The 19,195-nt window shown below is 42.9% G+C and overlaps 1 protein-coding gene across 2 annotated transcripts; it reads right to left on the reverse strand.

The window, feature by feature from the left end:
- Positions 1-131: 131 nt before the first annotated feature.
- LOC119743504 (alkaline phosphatase-like) lies at positions 132-13,986 on the reverse strand. 2 transcript variants are annotated; one of them, XM_038219923.1, is made up of 10 exons: positions 13,741-13,986; positions 8,240-8,466; positions 7,376-7,550; positions 5,404-5,579; positions 4,930-5,032; positions 4,230-4,328; positions 3,821-3,961; positions 3,089-3,280; positions 2,172-2,306; positions 132-1,019 (listed from the first exon to the last, which is right to left on the reverse strand). In XM_038219923.1, exons 1-10 carry the CDS (start codon positions 13,823-13,825, stop codon positions 751-753), a joined length of 1,602 nt encoding a protein of 533 aa, XP_038075851.1. In that variant the 5' UTR covers positions 13,826-13,986; the 3' UTR covers positions 132-750. The 2 variants fall into 2 exon arrangements, with proteins under 2 accessions (XP_038075851.1, XP_038075850.1); XM_038219922.1 differs by lacking the exon at positions 7,376-7,550 and adding an exon at positions 7,123-7,297 and having other exon boundaries at positions 13,741-13,937.
- Between the last annotated feature and the right edge of the window lie 5,209 nt (positions 13,987-19,195).

Below are 19,195 nucleotides of genomic sequence, written 5' to 3' on the forward strand. Positions count from 1 at the left end.
ATTATGTTACACAATCTCTGAGATTTCTGGGGGATGCTTCTTTCAAAACGTTTATATTACTACTATGAACTCAAATAAACCATTTCCACACGACTGCTAAATATACACCCCTGAGTGCCGGTATTTATCTCTTTTTTTAACGAAAATTTATTATCTATAAATATAGAAAAAGTAAATGAGAAGAGGTGGAAACGTTGGTCCAATTTTGGTTAATCATAGTTGGATATCCAAACATAATCATTTTACCAATACTGAGGAACCACGTCGATCGAACTATCGAACATCAAAAGGTAAGTTTGTACAACTCAAGTAATTAAATTACAATGTACCAATAACGATGAATATAAAGCGTAATGTGGGGTCATCGGCATAATTATAATTATATATTTTGTTAACCTGTTAACTGCCGTTCTTATCAGGTATTTTTACAATGCTACAAATTGGTCCAGATAGTACGATAAAGTAAAATAATAAAATGTACACGAAAGCTTTGGAATCGGTAGTCAGTCGCCAAAAAACAGGTGTATACTTTATATTATGTTTTGCTGATAAACCATTCTCTGTGTGTTCTTTTTCCAACAAAACATTCCATGCCCAATATCCCGAAGATATGTTAATTGTCCTTTAAATGTAACTTTGGGTTTATCCACGAGGACGAATAACTAGTACTTTAAGATTCAATTTAATGTTAACATATCACGTGAAAATCTTATGAAAGATACGTCTATACCTATAAGCCTTCGTAATTAATTACACACTAAATATCGTTGACAATATAAAAGTAGTAATGCCCACTGCTAGGCTAAGGCTACCGCTAGGGGGCGCGCTGCTCGCTTCACAGTTCTCCCTGCTGTCGTCGAGGCACGCAGCGTAGCGGACGACGTGCGCGATGTAGTTCTGCTCGTGGACGCCGTGGATCAGATGCGACATGGGTCCGTTGGCGTAGATGGCTACGTCCTCGCCGCCATGGCTCTCGTCATGGGCTGGAATGATGGCCGGTTGAATAAACTCCAGATCCTCTGCGGAGAGGAGGGAAAAGCAATTTTGCAATGAAACCCCACGGGCAAATTCCCTTGTACAAGCATGACGTTCACTGTGTGGACTTCCGAACAAAAGAGGTCCACGGATAGCAGCGACATTGTGTGGACTTGCCCACGTCCACACAGTGTTCCCCCCTCTCTGAAAAACAGGTTTAGAGGCATTTTGGGTTAGGTTAATCCGTGGCAAAATGCAGAGTAACACTAAAGGGAATCATAGGGGGAAAATGGGTTGAAAGAGTTTTCACAGTGTGAGTAAAATGAGTTTTTCACAAGTTTTTCTCAACTATACGAAAACAAAGGAATGTCCACACTTCGTATGTACCGTAAACATATATATACGGAAAGATATGTGCGGACTTATTGCGACTTAGTTTCAATTTGGTCGATGCTGGATCTGTTCTCCTTTCAGGGCTGTCCATTTTTCGAATAATTTAGTATTCATTTACTCGAAACTGCGTTGGACCGAATATTCAGATATTCGAAACTGACAGCTGCAACTGCGTGCATGCTGCGCGGCGCTCCAGTAAAAAGTTGCACAAAGAGTATGCGCGTTAGAATGTGCGTGCGGCAATCGATATGGGGCGCCGGAGTGGTTTGCAGTAAATATCTAATAATTGTAACACGGCTTTAACATGCTAAAAGGATGTGAACAATGAACCGAGAACCAAAAAAAGTTACAGTCGACAAAAATGGCGCCTGACAAAAGCCCCGCAAAGTTACGATAAATTACATCACAGTCGTGGGTGTATGCCTTAGTTTAATCACGAGAGATATATGTCCCTGGTCCTTTCGAAATTCTTGACTACGAAAGCAGGAATGGACACAGTGTACTCGTGAGAACACTAGCTCAACTTGAAAGAGTTTAAAACATCAATTCCGTCTCGGGTGTGGCTACATAAACCCTTGCCGTGGGAGATTCCGACTCTGTGCAGGCATGAAGCTATGTGTTTCGCCTTGACAACATCCAATCTTAACACGCGGTGCCCGGTAGGACAGTAGTTCCATCTGGTTTTGAAATTGAAGGCTCAATAGGTGTGAAGGCGAAGCCGGGAGACGAAGACGAGATTTGGATAACGCGTACCAAGGAAACACCCTTCTTTTTAAAACTTATTCATTATTTTGTATACCCACCGGTGTCTATGTTGTTAAGGTTCCTCCTGGCCCCCGTGCGATTGTAGCTCCTCATCTCCAGCTCTCCGCCCGGACCGCCTGCGTACAATAGCGTTGGGATCGGTAGGTCGTCCTCGCCTTCATAACCAGAGAGTCCTATCAAAGGAAGAGAGATGGGGATGATCGAGAGCAAAAACCTCAGCCAGTTGACCCCTGGAGTGGTACACATTGCCACTGTTTCTTTCCTGGTGCTGTGTTAGTTACCATGAATGTGTCAAAACAAAAGCGAGTTTGCTAGTGGCGGATCCACGGGTGAGGGTAACCCCCCTTTTCGGCCGCCAATAGGAAAATCATGCCTGTTTACTCCCTCTCCTCCCCCCTTCCCGGGGCCAGCTAACCCCGCATCTTTGGCCAAAGCCGCAGGGATCCGCCCCTGGTTGCTGTCCTGAAAAATCCAACTCTGTGCTAAGGTTGACGTCCTCAACAAAGCACGAACGAGGCGTCTTATAAGTACGATGCAGAAATACACCACGCACACGATCTATGGTATTTTTACGGTTTACTTGATCACTTATAGTTGCCAAATAGCAAGTTCTTTTAACTCCATTGAAGTCAAATAAGTCCGTAAAACTGCCAAGCTGTTTCAAAGAAAAATGAACACAGTAGCTTAGGACTATAGGCATATATGACAACGGAAAGTATAGCTTAAAAAACGCTGTACTGCAGCTGGCTCCGTGCATAAGGACCGTGTAATATACAGGAAAAGACGACATTGTTCTCGTCATGGACCGACCAATCAGGTTCGAGCATTAAAGTTTGCTTTTAATAAAATAAAATACACACGTCTTTCTTTAAATCACGGACTGTACCGTTCCGTTTGGACTCTTAATCCCAATTTGAATTACATGCTAAGGAAAAATAGTCATCGGTATATTTACCTAAGATGGGGTTGCCGCGGTCCGCATAGGAGCCGATCGTCAAGGTGTGACTGTGGTCGGCCGTCACGATGACCAAAGTGTCCTCCTCATTGGTCAGCTCCATCGCCTTGGCAACGGCCTCTTCCATTGAGAGCGTCTCCAGGAGGGCCAGCCGGGCCGTGCCGTCATGATGGGCGTGGTCGATGCGGGCGCCTGTCGTAAAATCACACAATTTAATCCTTGATTATAGATTCACCTGATTGTGAATGATAATAGTTGAAGAGAAATATGTTATATTTTTACATGATCAAACTTACTGATTTTAGAACCACCCCTTAAAATGTTTGAAGACAGTCCGTCCATACGTTTCTGTGTTATCCTGTAAACCAACCAACCAACAAACCAACCAACAAACCAACGCCGACGAAAACATAACCTCCTTAACGGGGGTAAAAAAAAAAGTACGGTATTAAAATTTTGCGTTCAAAATATGCGATTTCAGTGAGTTAAAATTAACGCGCGGTGGAATTTCGGTTTTTGGTCCTCGAAAATCGAGCTGTCAAAGTGCTAGCCTTGATTTAAGTCATACATCCTTTCAGAGAAAAATCTATTTTCTAACACTGTAATTAATTATTGTGGGACCTGATTTCAAAAGGTGAATTTTCTGACTTTTAGAGCTTCATACAAAAGGCCCAGCTACAAAAAAGCAGCTGCAATGTCAGATGTAAGCGTCAACGGCGCTTTTTCCTTTACCTTCTATAGCGAGGACGAAACCATCCGGGTCCTTCTGCAGTATCTTGATGGCCTTCTCCGTCATCTCGGCGAGAGAGGGCTCCCCACCCTCATCATCCGCGCGTTCGATTTCAAAGTGCATGTGACTCCTCTCGAATAGGGCTAAAACCACAAATGTAGGAAGCAAAATGGTAAACAGAAAAAGCCGCCACCCCACTCTGTATTCCTACGGCAAATTACTGTTACATTTATGGGAAATTCGTGTTGAAATTACGGTCACCGTCATTTAAGGAAACCCGTAACTGACCGTAATTGTACGTGTTTTTGTTGGCAACCTGTGTGACAGTTCTTCTACCGTAAAATTACGGGCAACTTTGTTTACAGTGTAGATAAATGTTATTGTTCAAAACCAAGTGATGATTCCACTAACCAATCAGATGGTCCGTTTCATTTGGATCGACCTTGTTAAAGTCATCTAGGTTCCAGACGTATTTGCTGCGGTCTTGTGGTTTGCTGAGCAGCCACTCGTCTGTAAGATTAAGAGAGATCAGCGAATGAGAAAACTGGAGACTTATCAATGTGATGAGTAATCAATTATTTTTTTCCAAGTCGAACTTTTTTAATAACTTGAACAAGATGGAACAAAATTTGCGTGCGGTAAAAGCAACTGTGAATTGTAATACGAAAAAAACGCACGATTCCACGGATCGGATTTCGTAATGTACAATGTAAAAAAAGATGTGTAAAACACTGTTGGGCAGGATTATTTGCCTGTCCTTGGTATGACTTTACCTTGTTGGTTAATTCGGGTTAAAAAAATTTTAATGTATAAAAATTTAATGTATATCAAAATTAAGAACATTGTGTTAAACGCAGTAGTATAATGGATGTCCGTTTTGGAAATTGTTTTTAGTTCTGTGCTATAACCAAAATGTGGAGCTTTTTTTGGTATTCCACCCAAACAATCATCGTAGATCAATGACCTAAGTTTGTAAGAAGTTGTACCATAACATGAAGTGGTTATTCCACTCTTAAATGTCCCGGGACAGATTCGACAGTTCTCAGTGTCGAATTTGACCCGGCACTGTAAAGACTGTATGGCGCCCTCTGCCGATTCTAGGTGGCATTACTTATAATGTTACGGCCGTCCTCGCGGTGTCCGTCCTTTTCCGGATATTCCGGATCGATGAAATCCCTGCTGGTTAGCTCGCGTCTGCCTCCTCCCATAATCACCTATAGAAAATAAGAAAACGGAATGGAAGCAATAATTTGGCATCAACTTGAAGTTGAAGTTCTCTGCGATATGAAGACCGGCTAATGCACATGATCAGTTTTAGGACCGGTTACTGCAATCCAGCCCTAACAGATGTTTTGACACTTCACTCGCATGGACAACCATCACCTGGCGTACACAACCAGAATGTCTTTGAAAAACGAGAAGGCGACCAATGAAAACCTGGATCAAAGGTGTCAAAGAGACAATGAGGAAACACGGCATTTCCCCTTTCAGAGCCTTCATCCAGCTTGCTGGTGACCATCTGCTACCTCTCCCGTGACACGTCAAGGTACAAGCGGACGGATAAAACAAAGAATACTGAACTTACCTCAAAATCTTTACCGTTCTCTGCCAGCTGTGAGCCGATGTCGGTGCAGCCCAGCGCCCGCTCGTAAGACGGCACATCCTCGTCGTCTTCCCAGTAACGGTCCGGGCAGTGGGCATAAAGGGCGGCAGGTGTGGCATGGGTCACGCGGGACGTGGTCACGAAACCAGTGGCCTTACCTGAATTGAATTTAGTTCATTGGTTACGAGTTAAAAACAGAACCTGAATTACTGAACTGGCTTAGTCAATCGGTTAAACGGGTTCAGGAGTAGTGGCCTTCCCTAGATCGAATCAGTTAACTAGTCTAGTTGATTGGTTAAAAGGGTTGAGACGTAGACCAGCTAAACCCATCTATTACAAATGAGATCATTTAACCTTCAGAACCTTCAGCAATTTATACTGCATGGAGGGGCTTTCTAAACATACAGTACGTCATGCATGCGGCAGACGACAGGCGGTGCAAGAAAATAAATTTGATTAAAGGTTATTATATTCTTTCATAAAATCAAATTGAACTGTAACGCTTTCGACAGTGTTGAAGTCGAGGTATTTGTGTTAAGGTAAAGGTCCCACAGCCATTACTGGCCGTAGGGGCAGTGGGATGTTAGAGGTCCACTGTGTCTTGGACGCGGCATATGAGTGGCGGTGCCCAGTACTCTCCTCTCGCCGTCTTACCTTCCCTGAATGAATCAGGTACCGGTACCCATTTTACTGTTGGGTCGTCAGAGAGAGTTTTCCCAGTGTTTGGTCCGACTGGGATTCGAGCCGGCAACCCTCTAGCTCCACGCTCTAATCGCTCGCGACAAGGCCCCTCTTGGGGGCGTAGAGGGCGGTACTTGCGACAGTTACAAAATCATTACAGGTCCACCACAAGTCAATCGCAAGTCATCCAGTCCATACTCACAAGCTATTCAAATTCAGTCCCTGGTAACTTTGACTAGACTTGTGGCTTGATTTACCTGTGACCGAACACGGAGACTTGTATTTTATTCGTGACCAATCACAAGAATCTCGACTTCAACATTAAATGCGTTTTAATATTGGAGTTGCATTGTAAAAGAAAAGGGCCCTCAGAAATTGAACCAGGGATAAAAAAGCAGCTCCAACTGTAACTTCTTGAATCATTAAATGCAAAGATAAATGTGATGACGAAGACAAGACTCGACGGGATGAGGACAACACAAGAGACACAATGGTGACGGAGCAAGGTGACGTTGGTGATGTTGGTGATGGCGATCATCCTGATTTTGATGAGCTCAGGGTAAATTTGTTCATGGTGGTGTTGGTGGTGAGGACGACAATGATGATGGTGATGAGGGCGTCAAGCGAAAATGGTGATGTTGATGATAATAACTGTTGGTGGTCAACTTTGTGAATGTGGTGATGGTAACGACAAAAAGGGTGACCAGACGTAGTGACATGAGTAAAACCTGGTTATCATGGTGACAAAATGAGGAGCAACCGACAGATATGGACGGACTGACGGCTAGCCCTTTGAAAAAGCCATCGTGACTCAGTCCCGCCCTGACTCAGTCCCGTCCCAAATTTTCTGTACGTTATTCTTCCGATTTTCTCGTTCTAAATTTCTCGTCACTCTACCTGCGCTAGGAACTTGAGTCTCCGCTCAATAAGCCTCTAGGCTAAACTGGTCAGTTTCGAATTCCAAAGTCACAATGGCTTTGTCAAAAAGGCTATTTTTTGACGGGCGGCAACTTTGGTCACCTGCTCTGTGAGCAGACGTGAGGAAGGAGTCAACAGACGCGTTCCGCGTCGTGGAGCAGTTCCCCAACAGTGCTGTCTCGTCCAGTCCTAACGTGGCATCGTTGGCCTTCACTCCGCAGAAGAAAGCTGTGGCCGTGGCGGCCGAATCCGACACTTGCCGGTCCGCGCCGTAGGTCTATACCGTAGTAATAAGAAAAACAAAAAGTTCTTGATTGAACTGAATGAAGTAAAAAGGGAATCGTTTTCTCGTCACCTGCTTTGTGGGCCAAGGTTAGGAAGGACTCGGCCGAGGCGTTGAAGGTTGAAGCGCAGTCGCCGACCTTGGCTCTGTCGTCTAGTCCCACCATGTCGTCGTTGGATTTGACGCCGCTGAAGAACGCAGTGGCCGTGGCGGCGGAGTCGGCAGTCTGACGATCCACACTGTAGGTCTTGTTTTGAGATAGAGGGGGGAGGTGTGGATTAGTGGATGGGCTGAGTGTGGTGGATTAGTTGGTGTGTGGGCCTTGGAGGGCTTTGATTGGTGGATGGATTGATAGGTTGCTGAATTTGGTGGATGAACTGGTCTGTGTGGGCTTGCATGGAGAGTTTTGTGGACTTCATTTTAGCGAGTAGACAGTTAGAGGAGGTACAGAATACACGCATAGTGGGTGATTACATGCATTTAGTTGGGTTGACTTGTGTGTGGCCACCTTAGTGAGAGGGTATGGGAAGACATGGTTAAAATGTGGGCTTATTGAGTGCTTTATAAGATCGGCCTAATTCAAGGGCTTAAGTGCGGTTTTCATCAGATTAAGTGGTGGGAAGGGATGGGGAAAATGCATGCTTACAGTTGTTTACAAAAAAAATGAGTTATGGGTGGATGGGTTGAGGGGGTGAGACATACGTGACCTGTAATAGATGATCCTCTGGGTCAATGGTTATTGTGATAAAAGGGTCATCGTGTCTACACAATGGATTTAACCCATTCATAGGCGTTTGGGGGCAATGCTATACGATAACACTGCCCGGGTCAAGAGTGCCAGCCAGCCAGTCGGAGAGTCAGTCAGTCAGTCGGCGTGTCGGGGAGTCAGTCGGAGAGTCAGTCACTCCACAGTCAGTCGGTCAGTTAATTTCCCACCTTAGATAGCCCAAGACTCGAGAAGTCCTCCCAAGCGAGCACCGTCTCTTCCCCCGGGTTGCCGGCCTGTTGCCCCTTGAGGATCCGGGCCGCCGTCACAGTGGAGATCCCCATACCGTCACCTACGAAGAAAACCACGTTCTTGGCCACGTTTGTGTTGAGCGTGCGCTGGCGGTGAAGAGCTTTGCGTAGGGTGAGTTGCGCCTGGTCATTCCAGAATTCGGGACCTGGATGAAAATGTCCACAGCGAAAAGGGGGGAAATTATGGCAGTTAAGAACCCCCTATGCAAACACATGCACATTCTGTGTCAAGTTGTCCTTTCGGTCGAAATCAATCAAGTGACCGTTTGCAACAGTTAAGGGCCTACATACAGCAATATTGACTGGCTGTGACTGTTTATGTAACTTGTTGCAACTGTGCGTTGAGTGTAGGTGATTGCTAAGACAGTTGTGTCACCAGTTTCCTGCTTTTTTCTATTGACTGAATTTGACTAGAGAGAGTACTTGCTTGAAGTATGATCTGACTGTTCGTGACTACACGTAGCCTGTGTAAAAGGCATGGCAGTGGAAGTGGATGGACGTTTTGACTGTATGTGACTGCTCAGATAGCAGGAGGGTTAATGTTTACAATTCGATTCAGTTTACCGAGCTCCATACAAATAAGCTATTATTATTATAATTAAAAAGAAAAAAACTGCTTGAAATGAAAAGTATTAACACACAAAAAAAGCCGAAAAAGCAGAGGACAAATTGTGAATTGTGAATGTGAATAAAAAGTTATCAACGTATCTCTTCAGAACATGTAATTTCTGTCAATTCAGTAAACTGCTATTGTTGTTCAAAGGCATATACAGGGCGAGTAACAAAAAAAAAGAAACCCAAATGGAGCCCCTTATTTTTTAAGGCTGTCCTGCAATTAGCGCTTTCCAAATCTAAGATATGAAAGCCCAATTAATAAGCTTGCTTTTAGTGAAAGAATCATTCAAATCGCTCATCTACTTTTCCAGTTATGGAATTTTGAACACAAACGCCGGTTTTTAATCTGTTCCACGGATCACAAAGACAGGTAAATGACCCTAAAGTAGATGCCTTTGAAACAAAGTTTTTATTGCAGATATACGGTTAACAGCAAGGTTCATAATCGTGTCAACTGAAAAGGGTGAGGTTTTTTATTTCCAAACCTTGCCTTTGTCTCTGGTTTGACCTCATCTTCGGCACCCAAATCATTTAGAAGCCTTTATTTCCAAAACCAAACGACATAGGCGTAGCCAGGGGTGGGGTGGGGGGGGGGGGGGTAAGTGGGGTATTGACCCCCCCCCCAATATTTTTTAAAGACTGCCTTTTGCCATTCAAATGTCCTATTTTCAACAGGCTTACCTCCCCCAATAATTTGTAAAGAGTGCCCTTTTTTTTAAGAAGTGCCCTTTTTTCTGATCAAGTGCCCTTTTTAAAAAATAAGTGGTGCCTTTTTTGCGGCACCTGCCTTTTTTGCTGCCTTTTGGTGAATTTTGCACATGTATCGCATGAAAAGCACTATGGTCGTCGGTTTTGAACAGTGCCCCCATCGACAGATGGTACCACCCCCCCCCCCTCCGCTTTTCGATTTTACGGAGGCCAAGTGTCCGGAGAAAAAAAACTTGTCAACATTTCACCACGGCCGGATTTGCAAGTGCCCTTTTCAAACAAATTTACCCCCCTCAACAAAAATGACCGTGCTACGCCCCTGAACGAAACAAATACCCTAAACGTATTAGGTTTGATGCTTCTGAACATGGACCAATAATTACTGAGCTGATGAAGCCCAAACTGGAGACACCAAGTGGACATTTTGGATTGAAAAAAAATACTCCTGAGTTCAGTTGAGTGCCTGTTGAATGGTATGTTTTTCATATACATATATACCATTGGCTTGGCATTAGACATGCATGTCCGTCGATAAATATTCACTCTGTTAACACTCTAGTTATTTTGGACTAGAAAAAAAAGTCAAACTTGCACAGTTGACCTTAGCTGTAGTCAGCTGGGTGGGTCAAGGTAATAATGTGCTCGCTTTTGCAGTGTACCTCAGCGGCGGCGAAACGCTTTTCAAACTGGGGGGCATCATCACCAAAAAGGGTAACTTGCTCAGAAAAAAAAGCACCTTCCGTCGGTGTGAAAGAGGACAAAATTGTGACCCTGTTTTCGTTCACATTGCAAAGAATACATGTTACCCGACAAAAAATTTATTAACAACATTGATTTACACTTTCAAAAATGTTTGCGATCAAAATTTAAAAAAAAATATATTAGTTCCCTTACTCAAAAAAATTACAGTGTCCATTCCTAAAATAGTCTCAATATAGCCGTATTGTTCTCAAATAAGGTAATTTTTCACTTGAGAGACCTCTTTCGCCTCCGGCACACCCCCGGCAGTAACCTTGCCTCTCTGGGGCCGTCCTTGAATTTGACTAGTTAGGCCTAGGCAAAGGGACCATTTTTTTTTTCGTGAGAGGGGCACTGTTGCTTTGATGGCCAATTAGTGACCATTTTATTCGCGTGAGGAGCACTATTACACTTTTTACAGGCCACTGTTTTCCATCTTGAGAGGGACACAGTTTCACTGTTGCGAGCGGGCACTAATTGTGCTTTCGAGGGGCAGTTTCCCATCTCAATCAGTAATCGCGAAAGGAGCTCTATTGTTTTGGATGGCCAATTTCCCATCTCGAGAGGGGCACAATTTTATTATTGCGAGAGGGGTGTTTTTGGGGGGCACTTTCGCACAAGAGAGGAGACAATTAAAGCGCGATCTTAATGCTTTCATGTGTGCCTTTGAGGGGCAGTTTTGTTTTCATCTCAAGGGGCACATTGTGACAGCGAGAGGGTCAATTTTGTTGGTCTGGTAAAGTCTGGGCGGCAAGTGCCCCCCCCCCCCCCACCGGTTGCGCCGCCCCTGTTGAATTACGACTTTGCGGGTCAGTTGCAAGCATTCTTCAACTGACCTTTAATAATTGAAACTCATAAATAAACAGCGATCCCTTTGGTGTCAGAGTCTTCCCATTGAGTTACGCCTCGTCCCTGAGGGTTTTTGAGAAGACTCAGGATGAGATTGCGTTTGTTAATGTTAGGAACATTTTGTTTTGGTTGTGCATAGTTCGAAATTATAAACAGGTCGTTTACCAAACCTCGGTTCGTCTCCGGTTCCGAATCCAACATCCGAGTGATGTTCATCCCCGACCTGACAAACTCCAATGCAATTTGGATGACTTTTCCCGTTACACATCATAAGTATGCCAATGTTTGATAAAGTTTCATTTTTACTAAGGGGCCATTCAGAATTTTCAATGTTTTAAAATTTCGATCTTTTTTCCAAATAGTGGGTGGGTGGGTCAAGCTAAATAATTGAAAATCGAAATTCACTTTCCATGGAAAAAAGATTTAAAAAAACAGAGAAAGATAGATCTTTCGACTTGCCTGAACTACGCGCAAGCGTTCCGATATCGCGATGCGTGTTTCTTTTTCAACTCCATCCCCTGTATATGTACTGTATATGTACGTCATGTACGTGTATATAGACCCACTGTGGCATGGGAGGGAGGTGGTTTTTCAGTAGACTTGGACGCTGGGCGTTTTTAGCGGTTAGGCCGTGCAGAGGCAGCAGGGTACCTGGTGTATAGGTCGGCTCTATAACATGCCGCGGGCGTCGATTACCAATCGCTATAAAAACTGAACTATTCAACCACTGGACTCCAAGACTACGAGGACCGCAGCCTGTGATGTGATGTCTGCCCAAACCTGATGTTTTTCTTTCGCTCGTACCCCTCCCCCCCCCCCCCCCCCCCGCCCTGCAAACAGGGCGGGGGTACGAGCAAATGTTTTTCTCAGCCACCTCACGTGACAGGCACAACCTCGTATGTCACATGTCATCCACCTCATCCAGAAAACGACAAAACCACGGCCATGTTTGTGGCTTCCAAGACTGCAACCTGTCTTTCCCAACAGCGTATCAGCTGGCAAAACACAAGAAAACTAAGGTCGCCAGTGCAAAAGAGGAAGACCGACAACTTCACGCCGTCACTGAACTAGACACAAATGTACATAGGTATACCTGTACATGTTCAAGTATATGTACATGCAAGTGCATGTACATATACATGTTCAGTTTTTTATTAATCGAAATTAGGGGTGGGTGGGTCAAAATAATTTGGAAAAAAAGTCGAAATTTTAAAACATTGAAAATTCTGAATGGCCCCTAACTCCCCACAAATCAGAAGATGGATTTAAACCGAAACTGTATGACTGACATACGACGTGATTGCACCGCAGCTATAAACTGCCTGTTTATGTCATTTTATTCGTCTTATCAGCGCAATTTTACCCAGTGTTGTCTTCGGTGTTTTGTCTGTCTTTTTTTGACTCCCCAGACAAAATATTTGATATATATTTAGCCCTAATTGTTGGCATTGAGCAGCTGTACGGATAAATCTTTCGTGCATTTATAGTCTGGCACTGCGGCTTTCAAGTTTCAGGAACACCGTTTTTTCCCCTTCTTTATGTATGCCCTGCCAATTAGCTTTAGAGCCTGACCTGAAAAGTGAAAAGGGAGCTATTGAACTCTCAAGTTGCTCCACTGAGCAGATCTGTCACGCCGAATATACTGGGAAATGAAATGTCAAACAGTGCGTGTCATGTCTTGGCTCTGCTCCCTACAAAATAAGTGGCGCGACTGGAGGTCTACCAATGATCGCTTGGGTAATCACCTTTTAAGTTGCCCATTGCAGTAGGAGTTGGGCCTAGTTACAAATAATGCGAAATACGCATTAATGTAGGCCCATAACAGTTTCTGTTTATGGCATAAACACATCCACGTATAGTGCATGTACACGTATATACGTACTCATGCACCCTTGAGCTTCAGGTCTGCACGCTGGTAGCATTTATCCTCGCCCTCAACCATGGGCGTCAATTGATGGGGTGGGAGGGGGAACAAGTCGGTCCCCCCCCCTCCCCCATTTAAAGTGTGTGTGTGTGGGGGGGATGTCCCCAGTCCCACTCCCACTTTTTTCGTCCCTGAATAAACATTGAAGCCTACATTATGGTTCTATAGCTCAGAATAGCTGATTCAATTACTTCAAACTCGAAAATGCTTATGTGATGATTATTTGCTGAAACAAAAATGGTTAAAGTGGTCAGCAAATTGCCTCAGATCGCACCACAGAGCGTTTGGAATCCAAAACCCTACGCCGTTGGGGATTCGCGCTTCATGCTCACATTTATTCTGATCAAAGTATGTTCCCGCACTTTTGAGAAGCGATTGACGCCTAAAAAGCTTGCCCTCAACATTTGCGGGCCAATGTGCTCGGCTCACATCCCATCCAGTTCGACATGTCACGTACGGTTTTCAAGCTGCCATCCAAAGAAAGGTAAATCTAATCCGATAATTCTTTTAGTTGCTTGTCCAAAAGCCTGGACAAGAAAATCTAATCAGATAATCAAAAACAAAAGGCAGATCGTAACCAACTTACCTTGCGAACGGACCGGACAAACGCCGAGCAGAAGAGCGCAGAACAGCGGCAGCGCCGCCGGGGTCAGAAGCCGTCTCAGACCCATGACACCACCCGGCAATATCTCGGTGCTGATAACAATTTCCCCGGACTTCTGGTAAGAGAGTAATGATGTGCGGCCTCGATCGCTCACCGAGCAGGTTTTGCCCTGGTTGGCGTTGGCGGTTATGGTTATATACACCGACTGGTCCCTGCAATGACCTCGCCGTGACCACGCGGATGGGAAACCGCTGGGTTTTGGTTTCGCTCACGCTGGGAGACTCAACAAGCAACTGTAACAATTTTCCAGCTGTGGTATTTCATACTTGTGGTATTTCATAATTTCCTTTTTTCCTTTATTAACGGTGACTACTTTCTTTCCTAACAATACTTCTTGAGCAGGTGGCGGCTGTCACGGTATATTATTCTGTTACCAAAACTTATGCTCTTTGGTATGGTTCACCTGTACTGTTTTGGGCATGCCTGAAAAGACGTTTCGGGTGTTTTTATTCGAGGTTTCGATATTTGAATAAGTTAACACGTCAACCCATGGACGAACCTCAAACGACAAAGTAACTCCCTTGTTCCAAAAGTGAATATTTGTTCACAAATATTGAACAATAGGGCCTATAGGCCTACAGGGTGAGTCAAAAGTTTCCCAATTTCAAAATTATTTTCGAAATATTCAGCTTGCTCAATTTCATACAATTTCATAGCGGGCCCCTCTAGTGCTGTACTTACAAGTTTGTCTGCTTAAATGAACAATTTAAAATTAGCAATTAAACATTCCCTAATGTTTTAAGCCAGATTAAACAAATAAAATGAAAGCAAAATAAGGCTGCATAACTAATCTGGCGCCATCCCATTCAACAGTTAATAATTTATGACGGGTGCATGACAAAAATGGCTACCTCGTGAATAAGTTCCATTACCGCCTGCCCTCCTTTGCGTCACGGCTAATTACAAGCAACTTGGGAACATGGGAAACTGGGGCAATATTGAATATCGATACCGGCACGGGGCATGCAGATGATTGAAATCAGGTCCCAAATCGAAAAACAATACGAACCCATTAGTGCGATTTGTATTTGTATTGATATTGCAATAATAACAGAACAGTGCTTGTAATATCTAGGCCCAATTTTTTTAAAAAGCGTTGCTACATCACTTCAAATGGGGGGGGGGGGGGGGGGTGACACAACAAATTTGACGACTGTCCATCCGTACATGCTGCTATATACAGGTTTTTCCCCTCGGTCACCCTCCACTGAAATCAAAAACTTCTACTGGAACCACGAAATTATCCGCGCTAGTTACTGCATAAAGCAGTGTTGAATAGTCGAGTAATTTCCATAATTGCGACGCCCATGGTGACCGATTCTAGATCTCTGCAACGTACGGGCTATTTCGATTCAAACCATGCACATTTTAAAGGACTCGGTATCGAACATGAACAGACGGATATTAGATAAAATCGGTCATCATCATGCAACGGAAAAAAATTGGATTTAAAGTTGCCTAGTAACAAATCGTCTAAACACATGTTTGTACTTTGTGCGACAAAAAATTACATCACTGACGGATCAAAGGCCGTGGGAAAAGTATGTACCGGGTACTGAACCTTCGGGACACGACAAGCTATACATATTATAGGCCTACAACACACAAAAAAACAGGCATAATTCGTCCCTGTGGGTCAATGAATAGTTGCGTAACTCAGGAAATCGGAGGTGGATCCAGTTCATGCAGTTAGACATTGATGGGGAACCCTCCCTCATCCCTACCCAAAAGTTACTTGAACAATATTTCTACTGATTAGTGAAATATATCATTTGCAAGTACATGTATATAGGCTTATACTCTCTTGCTCGGATATTCATTTCTGGCCTCTGATGACAACCTTGGGTGAACACGACGCTTTAGGAGAAAATATAGGCCCTATTTGGGGGTCAAAAAATATGTTTGATGTTGCCGGCTGTGGGCCAGCATAGGGCGGTTTGCAGTTAATCGGTGCTTTGAAGTCGGTGGTATGGCGGCATCGGGAAAGGGCTGTGTGCGGTCAACGACCTTTGTCTTCCAATATGGAGACATTGACGAAAATTCAGTTCAAACTTCAACATATATTTTAAGTGTTATCGTTTAATTTGCTGGAGACTGTGGCATTTGACAGACATTAATGCAATGGGGGATCCAATGGGGTTGGCTTAACCACTCCCCTTCGGCTGAGCACTGTTAATTATCTACTTAGTTGAAAACAATCCCAATTTCCGTAAGTTCCCTAAATAACGTCATTACTCAATGTTGCAAACCTTGATTCATTGTTTCGGGTCTTTGGTCTTTTTAATGCGTTGACTGCAACGTTTACACCCCCCCCCCCCCCCCATTTTTAATTTTAAATGAAGTACACTTTTGTAATAATAAATAAATCCAAGACAATATCGTAGACTGATATATATGGCATATTTGCGAGACATATAACCTACTTGAGACATATAACCTACATGTATTTGAAACATACCATATTTTAGACATATTACACATTTGAGACATGACATATTTGAGACATATGACATATTTGAGACATATAACATTTGAGAGATACGCCATAATATTTGAGACATTTAACATATTCGAGACATATGACATATTTGAGACATATAACATATTTGAGACACCAATATACACATTTAAGAAATATATACACTGTATATAACATACTTGAAACATATAACATATTTGAGGCATATGTAACATAGGGGCCTACTTGAAACATATAACATATTTGAGACATATAACATATGAGACATATAACATATTTGTGACATATAGCTATTTGAGTCACAGAGCAAGGTGTTTTTGTCGTTAATTCTCAAGATTCCGACCACAAACCTTTTTTTAGCATTGTTAGGGAAGACCACGACAAATGAACAAATTACCGACTGTCATTCACGAAATGTCTGCTATGACTGCAACAAAGGCATATGAGTCAATATCAATCACATTGTGACATACATATGTCCCTGGAGGAAACGGCATCATACCAGCTGCATTCACTGTCACAATATAACGACTGGTTTTGCTATTACGCGACTGACATCAGTCATTCGATGACGTCACATCCTTCGTTTTGTGCGGAGGTGCATCTCAAGTTCCGAGCCCTTTAGACTTGTTTCAAGTCTGAAGTTTGTGCACACGATGAAATGCCTCAAGTTGTATGAGGGATCTGGCTGGTGTTATTTTTGTAAGCTTCCATGACTACACAGCGAAGATCAACAACAAAATTTCAACATTACTGCTAATAATTTATCGAAATGTTGAAAGCTTCATATGATCATTTGCTTTCTGCCAATGTCCGATACCATTTTGGGCTATTTGGTAGTAGTCCTTTCAGTCAGGCATGCGCAACCGGGAAATCACAACAAGAGGAAATTCAAATCTTTCCAAGACTTTTGGTACAATGTTCTTCGACTTTTAATGGCACACATGGGAAGACAAAAAGAGAAGAGGAAACCAGCTGATCGAGAAAAAGTTGCATGCCTGCTTTCTTCAATTAGAACAAGGTTTTTCTCATAAAAATCGACAATTACTTTAATCGACTTTAAACTTTACGACTATTTGGGGGGAAAGGGGTGTAACTTTAGAAAGCTTGGTCAAGATTGTGTTCTACAATTTCTTTCAACTCTACAAGTCGTCGTTACGCTAACTGTGCGCGACCGAAACCTTTTAACTTATGCTAAAGTACATACATGTACTACTACTAGTCGGCTGCGCAGCTGCCGGTCACAAGGTTTCTCCAAATGGCTCGATCTTGGGCAGTCTCACGTCACCGATCTCCTTAAAAGATGTAAGAGCTACATCTTTAGAGAGTAGTCTGGCAATGTACTGTGGGTACATCAAGGAAGGTCTTCCTTTCCAACCCATGGACAGGTTGGTAGAGGGTAAAGAGGTTGACCAGCTTGTCTGTTGGTTTTCCTCAGCACATGTCCAAGCCATTGAAGCCGTGATCTTATAATGGGTTAACAAATACCAGTGAATGACACAGGAACAGTTTGAACATAATTCAGTACAGGCTGCGATTGAATACCAAACGTTACCATTCAATTTATTGTGTCAATGAATACACGATCATACATCATTGAAGTAACTGTTGCAGACAGTTCTACTATTACAGGAAGTGACATACATTGTAATTCTACTGGCTAATCATAAATTCAATAATAATAATAATAATTAAACCTTTCTTATATAGGTCCCTATGCCCTCAATAAACACACAGGCTGAAAAAAAACCACATGTTGTTTCTGGTACACATTTTCAACCGCCTCTTCAATTGTACAGCAGCCTACATGACTGATAGCATTTGTTTATGGTGTAAATCGAGAACACACATGTGCAACATCATCGTTGAATCGAGGACAGGAACCAAATCGAGGACGACGTTGATAAGAAAACGTGTGTGGGTAGGCCTACCTGTTTTGAAACTCGGCAATTATAATTTATCACAGTAACATACCAAAGACAGGATACATAAACACGGTGTTTTCCGCCGATGTAAACAGTCAGAGGGCCAAACATAACGATTTCAAAACTTTCCTAAAAAGAAACAAAATACATAGCTTTGCTGCTATGCCCTCTTTTACGACTGTTTATTTCAATTCATTCCATTCCATCAGAAAGCAGTTTGCGGCAGCTATTTGTCGCTATTGTGTTGTGCCCCATTTGTTGCCAACAGAATGTGTATTTCTTCCAGCTCTTGTAAAATGAAGAAAAGTACAGCACCCATATCCAATGTCGTGATCCGATACACCGTGCCCTCTGGAGACATGTACACAATGGGGAACAAAAGACTTTATACGTCTCCATAGGGCAATTTCTATAGATGAATAGAAACTCCACAAGGTTTTCACGAAATAGATATATGGATTTTACAAAAAAACTAGGAATTTCCAAGCTATGTTGATTGTAGCAAATGGAAGAGTTTTAGAAAAGGGATATTAAGTCCGAATTTCAGCCAAGAAAACTAATTCTGGTTAAAATAAGAGCATTTTGAAACTTCACTTTCAAACTTAAAAACTTTAGTACACGAGAACAAAGAAATGTCTCCACATGGATACAAATTTCAGTATGTGTGTTTACATCTGCTTTGATTGTATTTTTAATATACTTCAATTTAACATTTAGTACATTGTTTTGATTAATATTTTTGTAGATCTGAAACAGTCCTGTCCAGCTTTGAAAGAGATTGTTGTCAAAGATAATATACAATATTTGCTTTTGCGGTAATTTTCAGAAATGGATGGATTTGGGGGTCAGTATTTTATAGCAAATATTGTTACACTGACCTGTTTAAAGTTTGGCGTTCATAGACACTGGAAAAACCAAGAAAAAAACACGTTTTTGTGGTCTGGTTCTCTGACCCTACTTCAGACAAAACGGA

Source organism: Patiria miniata, unplaced genomic scaffold (assembly GCF_015706575.1).
Source record: "Patiria miniata isolate m_02_andy unplaced genomic scaffold, ASM1570657v1 HiC_scaffold_6, whole genome shotgun sequence".
In the NCBI taxonomy this organism is placed as follows: domain Eukaryota; kingdom Metazoa; phylum Echinodermata; class Asteroidea; order Valvatida; family Asterinidae; genus Patiria; species Patiria miniata.

What these genes read in the sequence shown, in the direction of transcription:
- LOC119743504 (XM_038219923.1), bottom strand. Translation starts at nt 13,825, where the DNA reads ATGGGTCTGAGACGGCTTCTGACCCCGGCGGCGCTGCCGCTGTTCTGC. An exon ending in TTGTCCGGTCCGTTCGCAAG is followed by an intron (nt 8,467 to 13,740) that starts GTAAGTTGGTTA and finishes ATTTTCATCCAG; the next exon opens with GTCCCGAATTCTGGAATGAC. An exon ending in CGAGTCTTGGGCTATCTAAG is followed by an intron (nt 7,551 to 8,239) that starts GTGGGAAATTAA and finishes TCTCAAAACAAG; the next exon opens with ACCTACAGTGTGGATCGTCA.